This window comes from Astyanax mexicanus, chromosome 18, assembly GCF_023375975.1.
Source record: "Astyanax mexicanus isolate ESR-SI-001 chromosome 18, AstMex3_surface, whole genome shotgun sequence".
Classification (NCBI taxonomy): Eukaryota; Metazoa; Chordata; class Actinopteri; order Characiformes; family Acestrorhamphidae; genus Astyanax; species Astyanax mexicanus.
Window position 1 is genome coordinate 17548651 of NC_064425.1, and position 14150 is coordinate 17562800.

Sequence of the window (14150 nt, forward strand, 5' to 3'; positions counted from 1 at the left end):
CAGTCCATTCTAATGCATTCCACCACATCCTAGCGTAAAATCCGTTTTGTGTTATTTGAGTGTTATTTTCGAATTTTGGCCTCTTTCCATTCAGGTCTTAGTGTAAAATTTGTGAAACTTGATAAACAGACATATGCCATACCACAGCAAATGATTCTTATTCTTAAATGCATCCAGAGTTACTGTAAGAAGATGCTCAATGTCTTGTCTGTCTGTGTGTTTTAGAGCTGCTCTATGAAGACGTGTTTGCAGTTTGGGAAGTGATCTGGGTGGCGCCCCATATCTCCTCCCAGCACTTTGTGCTCTTCATTGCGCTGGCTCTGGTGGAGGTGTACCGGGAAATCATTCGTGACAATAACATGGACTTTACGGACATCATCAAGTTTTTCAACGGTCAGTGAACAACAAAACTGTTTTTCTAATAGCTTATGACCAAAACTATTTTTGTGGTATGCTTAGCTCAATAAAACGTTTACAAAAATAATGATGAAGAATTCTACTATGCTGCAGTATACTGATAAATGTAATGGTGTTGCATTATTTTTACATATGTTTTTACATGTGGTTTTGAATACAGCCATAGTCTCATCTATTAACATCTAAATTTGTGGCAATTTAGCTTAGATATGACACTCCAGACACAGTTAGGCCTGTCTCAATTCCTCTGTTAAGCCCCTTCTGGAAGTGCTATTTTATAAAGTTATAGAAGATTAGGTGAATAAGGTATGATCATTCAAAGCATTGGAGAGTTTTGAGCAGAATTAGGGCACTGCTGCTGCTATAATGGTTGTTTAAGTGGTTGGTGGCAGGTAATCATTTCACGGGTAATGAAACATTAATATAATGCAGCAGTTATTATGTTAATATCATTCTAATCTTGTTAAAGAAAACATTGAAATGTAGAAGTGTAAATCGTATTAAGTGCTTATGGGAGTAATGGTACAGGTCCATTGAGTGAGAATCTGAGGCTGAGAGTCAGCACCACCTTCTGGTCAAATCGCTGTATTTACTTTCCCTGCACTTTTTTAAAATCTTTTTTTGTGGTCATAGCCCGTTGTCATTTTTATTTTTATGTAAAACATGCAAAATCTATTCCTATGAAGATTTTAAAGCTTCATTCTATTGCTTTTCTTGTATTTAAATTAAATTAAAGACACACAGAATAAAATGTGTGTATGTGTTTGTTTTTCAGAAATGGCTGAGCGCCATGATGTCCAGCACATCCTGAGGATAGCACGTGAACTGGTGCACAAGGTGCAGACGCTCATAGAGAACAAGTGAGCTTAGCATGGGAGAGCTAAAACAAACTGAAGCATATCCCAGCTCAGAGCTCCAGCACCCGAATCCTCATCAAACCCCTCTTCTCTCCTGAGTCCAGGGAAAGGGACAGAGAGCACACTCATCCACTCTCTCTTTCTCTCTGACTCTGCTGGGGTACAGCGATGAGACTGCCCGGGACCTGCTGCTGGCCTTAGAGCCCTGGACACTGGGTCCTCTTTTGGTATCCTTTGCCTGTCACAGAATGCCATTGTGTCAGACCTTTGGAGTTGTCTGCATGCTTGTGGGATTTGAGCACACTGTGACTGTGACTGAGGTTTCTTTTTCTCCAAGTGTTCAGCTGTACGCTCCTCCAGTCCACACCGCCTCCGTCAGGTCAACTTTCCACAAAACCACTCGGGCCTTCTGTGTGGGCACGGCGTGGTCAGCTTTTACAGTTTACAGACTGTTTCGATAGTTTTTTTTTGTTTTTTTGTTTTTCCCCACCAAACTTACAGAAAGTATTCCGCACTTACCACTGACTCTCAGGAGGACTGTTTCCCGTCTGCCTTTTATTAGAGATGGCACTGAACAGTATGGCTGAGCACATTATCTGAATAAATCCTGCAGGCCACAGCCACAGAGCCTGACTTGAATGGCACCTTTCAAAAAGGAAAGGTAAAAAAAAAATAAAAAAATCCACTAAAGAATTCACTAAAGCCACGAAGACGAGTTATTAACGCATCCATCTGTGACCAAAAGGACTGTGCCAATGATTTCAAAGACCTTGTCATAGTATTTATATATCATGTCCTTGTGTTTCATTCGTATGACTCTAGCTGGCCCTGTTTTTTCCTTCCAGACCTTCTTCTGGAACTCTTCTTCTGATGGTTGATGGAGAAACGAAAAGAAAAGAAAAAAGAAATCTGATGTTGCCTTCGTTCCTCGTTTTACAACCTGTATCGCCACTTTTTGCACTTTGAAACTGTCCCTTGGCAGACGCCAGTGATGCTCCTTCGCCGGCCCAAAGCAGGAGGAGGGGAAGGGGCGGAGGCAGGATTCCCAGAACCCTCTCCTGCTCTTGTCAGGCCTTCAGAGAACCCAGTTGCTCTGAAAAGAGGTTAGCTTGGGGGTGAGCTGCTTCCATGTGATGGCTTTAGAGCCATGCGCAGAGTGCAATGTGACGAGACCAGTGCCTCTCAGTGTGCCACATCAGGGATGGTGGACAGCTTCTTTACATACATACACACACACACACACACACACACACACACTCAGATTATTCTACTATTTGGAGTTTGTTCACTAGGAACTTCTAGTGGATGCAGTTTTAGCTGTAGGCTGAGCTTAAATACAGTCTCGGCCTGAAGATCAGCACAGATGTTCCATGTTCCATTTCCTAGATTATCTCTTAATATCTTAACCTGAAGAAGGGGTGGGCAATGACGCAGGACTAAAGTATAACAATACTTGAAGACATGTAAACAATACACATCACAGTATTTCTGTTTTTCTAAAGTTTGAAGAATTGAAACAAACACAATGTACCAGTAGTGCCATATTTAAAGCATAACACATCACATTACACATTCCATAAAGTAGGGCTGTAATGCTCTCATGGGCTGGCATCATTGGTAAACAAAGTCTTTGGGTGCCCTGGTTAGACCTTTCTAATGAAACACAGTGTTGGTCAGTGATGCAGAAGTGCCGAAAATATGTACAATATGTTCAGAATAGTTTATAACATGTAGAAGTGAGTAAAACAGTCACATCATCAAATTGCCCACCCAAACCCCTAAATCACTGTATATGTCCTCTCCAGTACACATACACTGTTAAAATTACAGGTGCTGAAAGGGTTCTGTATCACATAGCAATTCTATGAAACAAGTGACTGAGCCATGACTTTATACAGCGCTGGAAAAAAATAAGAGATCACTTAAAATTGAAAACCTCTGGAATATGATCAAGAGGAAGATGGATGATCACAAGCCATCAAACCAAACTGAACTGCTTAAAGTTTTGCACCAGGAGTGGCATGAGCAGTGAGTGTGTAAGACTGGTGGAGGAAAACATGCCAAGATGCATGAAAAACTGTGATTAAAAAACAGGGTTATTCCACCAAATGTTGATTTCTGAACTCCTAAAACTTTATGAATATGAACTTGGTTCTTTGCATTATTTGAGGTCTGAAAACTATTTTCTAACAAAATATTTTGTTTGAAATTTGAGAGAAATGTTGTCTGTAGTTTATAGAGTAAAACAACACTTTACTCAAGCTTATACCTATAAATAGTAAAATCAAGAAAAACTGATTTAGGAACTGAAGCGGTCTCTTAATTTTTTTTCAGAGCTGTATATTGCATCAGGTTCTTAGACCATTCAGCAATTACATTAACACCGCCTCTTTTTTCTACACTTATTGTCCATTGTCCAGCTACACTGACCATATAGGAGCACTTTGGCACTGTAGTCCTTCCCTGCATACTTTATTATCCTTCTTTTATAAACACTGTGTCCACTCACTGTCCACTCTATTAAACACTCCTACGTACTTGGTTCGAGACAAAAGCTCTGAATCTGTTGCAGCACAGTTTGTGTTGCTCATCTTCTAGTCCTTTATCAATGGTTACAGGATGCTGTTGGCTGGATATTTATGGTTAGCAGTCATTTATTTGTCCAGCAGTGACACTGAGGAGTTTAAAAACTCCAACAGCACTGCTGTGTCTGATCCACTCACACCAGCGCAAAACACACTAACACCCCACAACCATATCAATTTCACTGCAGTTCTGAGTGACACGCCACTTAAATAATGACTCTTTGGTGGTTCTGTAGGATAATAATTAGCTGTAGAACTACAAAGCGCTCTTATATGGTCAGTGTTATAAAAGTAATACCTTTAAGGCCCTCTTGCCTTACACCTTTCGAGAACCACTTTTAATGCAGAACCCCTTCTGCCACCTTCATTTTTAAGAGAGTATTGCTCTTGGTGCTTATGTCTAGAAAGACCTTAAAGTGTCACACTCATCCCCCCTTAACGTCTTCCCCTATACTGACCTACTGCTGCCTAATCCCTCTACACACACCCATAATTCCTAATGTAAAGCTTCTGTATCAGTTGGCAGGTAGCATCTGGGAACTCCCTGTTGACCCTCTATAGTTACTGTGCCTCAAACCCTGCTGTCGTCTTCGGTTCAGCCTATGAGAATGCGTGAAGGGATGTCGATGCCCTGCGAAAGATTACTTCCAACAGGAGCTTGTGTACCAAAGCCTCTAGAACATCATCCTTGGTGTCATGCAGTTGTGTAATCTCAAAAACATAACTCAAAGACTGTTGATTAGATGCGTGAAAGGGAAAGCATTTTCTTAATTTCTACTGTGAAAAAAAACCCACTTCATTTCTGATCCTTTACTCCCATGTGTGCTACTGAAGTGTACATACTAAAAAAAGAAGAAGCCTTGGAGTTCGGTGAGGCCAGTACAGACAGATGTATTTTAAACTCTATTTTTCACTTTGGTTGTAGAGACATGCATTTGGAAGAACCCCCCTGACTAACTGGAGAACTGTACAATTTGAATGTGGGGAAACCTTTGTTACATGTTGACTGTTATGTTCCTTATTTATTGTTGTGCCCTGGATTCTGCTCATTTGGAAATATATAAATATATTTTGTTTGGACGCCAATCTCTGAATGATGAAGTATGTAATGTAATGGATGTATCATTTACCTTGAATGTATGTATTATGAAAAGAAAAAAGAACCTTGTTCCTACCATATTTTCCACATGATTTAGTTTCATTGGTCGAAAATATATTCGTTTTTTTTCCTACAGTGAAACAGATAAGATATAGAAAGCTGGATATACCTGTGTGTGTGTTTATGTGAAGTAATAGCAGTTGAAGGAGCAAGCTCTTGGCAAGAATCACGACCTCTTATTGTAAAAATGTGGTAATTAGACCCAACCCCCCACCCCCCAAACAATGTGCACACATTTTCTAAAAAAGGAAAAATTTAAGTAAGTCACATTTCCTGTAGTTAACATTAGGCTACCTATCACTGTGACATGAATTACACAAAATGAAATGCAAGATTAAAGCATAATTTAAATGTAAGTGACCAAGCAAACACAGATTTGCCTCAAACCTGAAGCTTTAGACAGCACTTTTTAAATGCAGGCTAGAATGCATGAACAATTCTAGGATTGGAGCTTTTAGGGTGATGAGCACCAATGTGGTGGCCCTGAAGTGCAAAACAAATTAACATGTCAGAAAACAAAATTACAAAAACTAAAACACATTTACAAAAACTAAAACACATTTACAAAACTTAAAACAAATTTACAAGACGCAAAACACTTTTACAAATGCTGAAACACTTTTACAAACGCTGAAACACTTTTACAAACGCTGAAACACTTTTACAAACGCTGAAACACTTTTACAAACGCTGAAACACTTTTACAAACGCTGAAACACTTTTACAAACTGCGATTTCTGAAGGAAAGGGAGGGTCTAACACACAGGAAGTGCTTGATGCGGACCCTCCTTGTCAGTCAAGCTGCGTTACGATGAGAGAGTTGAGTTATGAACACCAAACTATGTTTTGTGGCACGTATTTTAGCAGCAGCAGTAAATACTTAAACTATCCCTGTCCTGTTGCTACCCCCGCCGCGGGGTTCACCTAATGCCCGGCGGCCATCAGCCACTGCCCCCGCCGCGGGGTTCAGCTAATACCCCAAGGGTTCAGCCACTGCCCCGCGGTTATCAGCCACTGCCCCCGCCGCGGGGTTCACCTAATACCCCGGGGGTTCAGCCACTGCCCCTCGGTTATCAGTCACTGCCCCCGCCGCGGGGTTCAGCTAATGCCCGGCGGCCATCAAATCAAATCAAATCAAATCAAATTTATTTGTATAGCGCTTTTTACAACAGGTGTTGGCACAAAGCAGCTTTACAGAAACATGATTACAGGACAAAGAATCAGGCAAAACATTAAACATAGAATATACATAATACAGAACCCCCAATGAGCGCGGAGGCAAGGAAAAACTCCCTCAGAGCTGCAGGAGGAGGAAGAAACCTTGGGAGGACCAAGACTCACATTAAAGGGGGGACCATCCTACCACTGGTCAAACGGCTTTTAAATTAAAATTTAAAAAGTCTTTTATACATCCATATAGGTTTTATGTACTCAGGAGTGTAATAGCGCCACTAATGGCTTGGATGTAATCAGTAGTGGAGAGTAAGATGGTCGATGAGCAGCTGATCTGTGGTGGTGGTGGAGAAGAGCTGACTTCAGAAACTTCCATCAGTCTGGCTGGACAGGAGACGCGAGAGCCTGAGGGTCCAACATCGGTATCGGGTCAGACAGGTGGGCAGTCAGTAACTCGGAGGAAAGCAGAGAGATGGTATTAGTTTTTACTGGATTTATGCAAAACTGAGAATATTAAAACATTATCAGAGTGTGGCAAATGACTCCGGCAGAACTGAATAAAACAGCCTAACTAAAGGCAGAGAGCCAGAAGGTAACATAGACATGGAGGCACCCTGAAACACCAGCATCCACCCACTCCACCGTCCACAAACCTGAGTGACCGTGTGCAGTGGGAGAACAACAGCACCAGCATCTCAGTTTACCACAATTTCCTCTGTCCATGAACCCCTGAATCTGCAGCCTTATCTAAAGGGAAAAACATTAATTACCAAAAGCTAAACTAAACAAGTAAGTTTTCAGTCTAGACTTAAAGATTGAGACTGTGTCTGAGTCCCGAACATATTCGGGGAGATTATTCCAGAGTTGAGGCGCTTTATAAGAGAAAGCTCTTCCTCCTGCAGAGCTCCTCTGAATTTTAGGAACTACTAATAAACCAGCACCCTGAGATCTGAGTAATCGCAGTGGTTCATAACAGGAGATGAGGTCTTGTAAATACTCAGGAGCGAGCCCGTGTAGGGCTTTATACGTTAACAGGAGAATTTTATAGTCTATGCGGAATTTGACTGGAAGCCAGTGCAGTGCTGATAGTACTGGACTAATATGGTCAAATTTTCTAGTTTTAGTAAGGACCCTGGCTGCAGCATTTTGAACTAGCTGAAGTTTATTTAAGTTACTGCCGGAACATCCAGACAGTAGTGCATTACAATAATCTAGCCTTGAGGTAATAAAGGCATGTACTAATTTTTCTGCGTCATGCAGTGATAGGGCATTTCTTAGCTTGGCAATATTACGGAGGTGTAGAAAAGCTGTTCTAGTAACATTAGATATGTGTTTATCAAATGCTAGATCTGAATCTATGATAACTCCAAGGTTTTTAGCTGCTGAACCAGGGGTGGCTGAGAAGTCAGCCAGATTTAGCATTAAGTCTGATAATTTATTTCTAGCAGCTTTGGGGCCTAATAGGAGAACTTCTGTTTTATCACTATTTAATAGGAGGAAGTTGTGCGACATCCATGATTTTACATCTTCTACACAATCCTCGATTTTCTTTAATCTCACTCTGTCATCAGGTTTGGCTGATATGAAGAGCTGCGTGTCATCCGCATAACAATGAAAATTCACATTGTGTTTTCTAATAACTTTGCCCAGTGGGAGCATATATAATGTAAATAATAACGGTCCTAATATAGAGCCTTGTGGAATTCCATATCTTACCTTGGTATAACTGGAAGACATATCATTTATCCTCACAAACTGATAGCGATCGGTTAAGTACGATTTAAACCATGCTAAGGCAGTTCCGGTTACACCGACCATGTTCTCTAGTCTTTCTAAAAGGATAGTATGATCTATTGTATCAAAGGCTGCGCTCAGATCGAGAAGTACGAGTAAGGAAACACAGCCTTGGTCGGCGGCTATAAGTAGATCGTTTGTTATTCTAACTAAAGCTGTCTCAGTGCTATGATAAGGCCTAAATCCAGATTGAAATTTTTCATAGATCTGGTTTCTTTGCAGGTAAGAGCAAAGTTGTTGGGCTACAGCTTTTTCTAAAATCTTAGAAATAAAGGGTAAGTTTGAAATAGGTCTATAGTTAGACAGTACACTAGGATCAAGATTTGGTTTCTTGATCAGAGGTTTAATTACAGCAGTTTTAAAGGCTTTGGGTACATGGCCCAGGGCGAGCGATGAGTTTACTATCATTAACAGAGGTTTAATTATATCTGGCAGTACCTGTTTTAATAATTTTGTGGGAACAGCATCAAGTGTGCAGGTTGTGCTGTTTGAAGAGGAGATAATTTTCTCTAGTTCTAGCTGTGGAAGTGGGTTAAAGACTTCCAACCTAACTTCAGTAACAGGGTTTTGTTCTAGATCAGCCAGACCAGATGACAGAGAGGATGTAATATTTATCTGTTTAATTTTATCCCGAATGTTTTCAATTTTACTATTGAAGAAGTCCATAAAATCGTTGCTGGTGTAAATGGCTGGAATCTGAGGTTCAGTACCTGCCTGGTTTTTAGTTAATTTGGAAATAACACTAAAGAGAACTCTAGGATTATTTTTATTTATCTCGATCTGTGAGGCCAGATATGCTGAGCGGGCTTTATTAAGTTCTTTTCTATATTTAACAAGACTGTCTTTCCACGCAGAGTGAAACACTTCCAGTTTAGTTGATCGATATTTACGCTCTAAATTTCGTACTAACTGCTTTAAGGTACGAGTTTGATCATTGTACCACGGTGCGAGCTTTTTCTGTCTCTCTATTTTGTGTTTAAGGGGTGCTACAACATCTAAGGTAGAGCGAAAGGTATTTTCTAAACCTTCGGTTAGTTTGTCTAGTTCTACTGGGTCTACAGGAGAATATATTAGAGTTGATAAGTCTGGAAGCTTACCTGTAAATTGTTGGGCTGTAAAAGGCGTAATTGAACGTTTTACAGAGTAGCTAGGGGATGTACGTATATTATGACTAAGATGTAATTTAAATGAAATAAGGTAATGATCTGAAATTGCGGAGGTTTGAGAACGAATATTCGGGTTATCTATGCTCACACCCAGGGTCAAAACTAAATCCAGAGTATGATTACAGTAATGAGTAGGTCCTGTTATATTTTGAATAATACCAACTGAGTCTAAAATCGATGTGAATGCCTTTTTTAATGGATCATCCAATTTTTCGAAATGAATGTTGAAGTCTCCAACTATAATCACTTTATCATTACTTACTGCTAAGTCTGTGACAAGATCACTAAATTCTTTTAAAAATTCTAAATAGGGCCCTGGTGGTCTGTAGATGTTAATTAAAGAAAATGCATTCTTTTTTGTAACTGGATTAATTATACTGGTGTAAAGAAGCTCAAAAGAAGTAAAATTTTCATAGTGTTTCTGATTGCTAACTAAGGTACTTTGGAAAAATATGCAGACCCCACCTCCTCTACCGGACAGTCTCGGATTGTGTATATAATTATAGCCTGCAGGGGTGGCTTCATTTAATGCTACATATTCATTTGGCCTAATCCAGGTTTCTGTCAGACACAGAACATCGAATTTCTGATCAGTTATCATTTCATTCACTAGAACTGCTTTTGAATTCAGAGATCTAATATTAAGTAAACCAATCTTTAGGCTTGAAATGTTAGTACTACAGTCTGCATATGATTGTTTAATGTAAGTTAAGTTATTTAGATTTACTGTTTTTGTTTTTTGATGTTTTTGTTTGACTCGGGGGACAGACACAGTCTGAATACATTGGTATCTAGGTAACGTCTCTTTGCAGCTCGCAGACGGTCGGTTAAGCCTCTCTGTCTGCGGCCTGGTCCCGGCTCTGGATTGTCAGCAGCTTCTAATACTACTCTGCCGACTAGCTAAAAGACTATGAGCTATGCTGCATGAAAGTAAGGCAGCACCCTCCCGCGTGGGGTGGACACCATCCCTACCTAAAAGACCAGGCTTGCCCTCAAAGTGTAGCCAGTTATCTATAAAGCCCACATGATTTTCTGCACACCACTTGGACATCCAGCGGTTCAGCGAAGAAAGCCTGCTGTAAGCTTCATCACCACGCCTCATTGGGATGGGGCCAGAGCAGATTACCTCCTCGGACAGCGTCTGGGCCTGTTTAATCACCTCTTTAATATTAGCCTTAGTTACTTCAGACTGCCGCAGACGAATATCATTGGCCCCTACATGAATTACTACCCTCGAATATCTCCTATTCCCTAACCTGAGGTTGCCACTAATGTCCGGTGCTCTGGCTCCCGGTAAACAAGTAACTGTTGCCGCTGGTGCCCCTAAAGGAGTAGCTAATTTCACGTGTCGGACGATAGAGTCTCCTATCACCAGAGTACCTTTAACAGGCTCCTCAGTTGGTGCTTCACTGAGCGGGGCAAACCTGTTTGACACGTGAACTGGGGGAGCGTGGTGTTTAGGTGGGCTGGCTGTGGCCTTTGCGGTAGCATTAGCCTTAGCCTTTCGACTATGCCGCCGAGACGTTACCCATTCGCCCCGCTGTGAGGGCTCTAAGGCCGGAGTCGAGGGGGTACTAACTCTCCCTGAGACACCCGGGGCTGCTAACAGTGAATCCTGCTGTCTATCCCTTATTAAACCCCGGACGTGCAGCTCTAACTTATTCACCTTATCCACCAAGGAGCTAACTATCTCACACTTAGTACAAATACCACTATTGTTACCAGTATCGGTGGATAAGGGATCTAAGCTATACATGCCACACTCTAAACAGGTGTAAACCTGAGCAGAAGCCATGGAGAAAAAAAGCACTCACCTTGTTTCAGTTGAAATTAGAAACTTACACAAACAAACTGCAGCAGCAAACAGCTAATCCAGCAAACCTGAGGAAAAAGTCTATAAAAGTAGACTGAGAGTGCATTAATAGGTGTGTAGAGCAAAGAGGAAGCAGACTAAAAGTGGATTAGTAAGTGTGAAGAGAGTAAAAGAGAAGAAAACAGAGAAAAGTGTAGAAGCTGAAGATTAAAGCAAGCTTTCAGCAGCAGAGCAGCACAGCAGCAGACCAGCACAGCAGCAGACCAGAGTAGTAGAGAGCAGAGTAGGAGAGCAGAGTAGTAGAGCAGAGTAGTAGAGCAGAGTAGTAGAGCAGGGAGCAGAGCAGACACTGCCCCGCAGTTATCAGCCACTGCCCCTGCCGCGGGGTTCACCTAATACCCCGGGGTTCAGCCACTGCCCCGCGGCTATCAGCCACTGCGGCGGGGGCAGTGGCTGATAACAGGGTGGCAGTGGCTGAACCCCGCGGCGGGGGCAGTGGCTGATGGCCGCGTGGCATTAGCTGAACCCCCGGGGTATTAGGTGAACCCCGCGGCGGGGGTAGCAACAGGACAGGGATAGTTTAAGTATTTAGTGCTGCTGCTAAAATACGTGCCACAAAACATAGTTTAGTGTCCATAACTCCACTCTCTCATCGTAACGCAGCTTGACTGACAAGGAGGGTCCGCATCAAGCACTTCCTGTGTGTTAGACCCTCCCTTTCCGTCAGAAATCGCAGTTTGTAAAAGTGTTTCAGCGTTTGTAAAAGTGTTTCAGCGTTTGTAAAAGTGTTTTAGCGTTTGTAAAAGTGTTTCAGCGTTTGTAAAAGTGTTTCAGCATTTGTAAAAGTGTTTCAGTGCTGGGAAAAGTGTTTTGCGTCTTGTAAATTTGTTTTAAGTTTTGTAAATGTGTTTTAGTTTTTGTAATTTTGTTTTCTGACATGTTAATTTGTTTTGCACTTCAGGGCCACCGTACACCAATGTAAATGTAACTAAAACTAATAGGAGCGCATATACATGCTGCTGCACGTTTAGTTATTATGGAAAATTTTATATTTCGTCAAATACTTTTTTGGTTTTAACTGAGTCGAACAGTGTGACGGCAAATACCTACTGTATAAAACACTTTAACATTTAATACTACAGATCAAAACATTTTAATGGTATCAGGCATTAAGGGTGGCCACAGGATGGGGGGGGATGCGCTCTCTGAATTGGAGTCACTCTCTGGAAACAAAACGGGTGGGAAAAAAAAACACAGTACCACTGAGTTGCAAGCTTCCAGACTGTCTAATAATGGCAGTGTTCTCTGGTCTGAGTCTGCAAGCTGTGCCTCAGATGTTTCACGCGGTAAGCAGGTTTGCAAGCTTTAACTTAAGTTAATATTGTTTTTTCCTTATTTTGCTGGAACACGGTCACACAGATGGTGTTTTAGCGGCTAGTCTGTTAGCGGTTAGCCTGTTAGCGGTTAGCTTAGTAGCGACTAGCGTGTTACCGGTTAGCTTATTAGCGGCTAGCTCGTTAGTGGTTGTCGTAGTAGCAGCTAGCTTGTTACCGGCTAACGTGTTAACGGTTAGTTTACAAGCGGTTAGCTCGTTGGCTAACGATATCTGTTTATCTAACGCTAGCTAGCTCAATGACTAAAACATAGCAGTCTAAGAAACGAGTTATTATCAGTTGTAATCATAAAATAATCATAAAAATATCTGGGCTGCTTGACAACCGCGTTTCCATGGCAACACATTGATTGCCATGTTATACATTTGTCATATAAAAGCAGCAGTTGGTAACTGCACAAAAGTTAACGTTAGTTGTTACTAGTTAAAAATAGACCTACGAATTTAGCGGTGCAACATGATATACTCTGTTTGATAGTTTGGAAATTAAGACTTAATAAAGACTTCACACACAAACCTATAAAAAATGCGCAAAATTGGTGCAGCCCCGGCCTGATCTGTCTGATTCTCTGCATATCTGTACTGTAGGCTAGCTTAGCAAGTTTAAGCGTGTACAGTGTTCACTTAGCCTGTAAACAAACTGAACTCTGTATTTGATCATTTCTCAGTTGAAAAATGACGCAGAATTACGTAAACACAGGACTTGCGCAGTTTTTCCCTGACCACGGTAATACCATATACTGCTGTAATATTTTGACACGGTGTGACTGTATGAAAAAAGTAAATACCGCCCAACCCAAGTTTAAACATTTGTTCAGCTTATCAGACACCATTTAAAAATAAGAACCACAGAGAAAAAACAAGACTTTTTACTTTTATTTTTAGAGGCTGTTTGGATTGAGTTTGAACACCATTATAAAGAGGTAAGACATGCCTATGGTGTAACCCTAGCACTAGTTATTTAACTGAAAACTATTTTGCATTACAGCTAATCTGTTAACACCTAGCCTGTTAGTGGTTAGGAGGTTCATTGCTAGCTAACGGTTATCGAGCTAGTTATATATCTAATACTTCACTCTTTCAGAAAAGAGAATTTATCGTCAGTATCCAGGTTATTTAATTAGTTTAACACAGGTGTACTGAGCTCTGTGATACTCTGTGAATTTTGTAATATAGGCTAGTTTAGCAAGTAAGCTTCAGAACCCAACACCGCAGTAAATAAGTCTCGCGCAGCATACACAGTTTAAACCTGCCCTTCGTAATACCGTATACAGCTGTAATGTTTTTATAGGGTATGACAATATGAACAAAGTAAATACCGCCCAACCCCAGTTTTAACATTTGTTTAGCTTATCAGAGACCGTTTAGAAATAAGAACCACAGAGAAGAAACCAGTTCTTGTTTGAGCACCAAGGGGGCTACGCATGCCTGTTAGAGTAACCCTGGCTGGCATTAGTTAATTAACTGCAGCCTACACTGGCTGAATAGGACATTGCCTATTCAAGTGAGAAATATTGATTTAATTAGAATTTAGTTATGATTTGTGTTTCCTTACATTGGCATCAACGCTGCATTCAAGCGGTTGTTGATGTTAGGGAAAATACGGAAAAGCTTCTGACTTGGAAGATAAACAAAAACACGCTCTCAAAGATTTAAACATTGCATTCGCCATTTTTCATGTTGCTCCAGTAAGTGGACCCTGGGCTAGCACGTGAATGCAGAATAAGCTGGGATTGTTTGAGGGAAGTTTGGCTGAGTAGATGCTGCTGGTCAGAACACATGACTTGTGTCAA

The 14150-nt window shown here is 41.1% G+C and overlaps 1 protein-coding gene and 1 long non-coding RNA gene across 3 annotated transcripts in view; one reads left to right on the forward strand and one right to left on the reverse strand.

Moving 5' to 3' along the window:
- The window catches only part of sgsm2 (small G protein signaling modulator 2), a 72313-nt gene extending 67263 nt beyond the window's left edge, over positions 1–5050 (forward strand). For both annotated transcript variants that reach the window (XM_022668836.2, XM_022668837.2), the window contains 2 exons: positions 226–393; positions 1193–5050. In XM_022668836.2, the coding sequence (XP_022524557.1) occupies positions 226–393; positions 1193–1281 (257 nt within the window). In that variant the 3' untranslated portion in view covers positions 1282–5050. The remainder of the gene's footprint in view (positions 1–225; positions 394–1192) is intronic.
- Positions 5051–5393: 343 nt separating this feature from the next.
- LOC125782544 (uncharacterized) lies at positions 5394–11279 on the reverse strand. Its single transcript, XR_007425246.1, has 2 exons — positions 10966–11279; positions 5394–6644 (listed from the first exon to the last, which is right to left on the reverse strand). It is a non-coding gene; the product is annotated as an uncharacterized LOC125782544 (long non-coding RNA).
- Positions 11280–14150: the final 2871 nt, after the last annotated feature.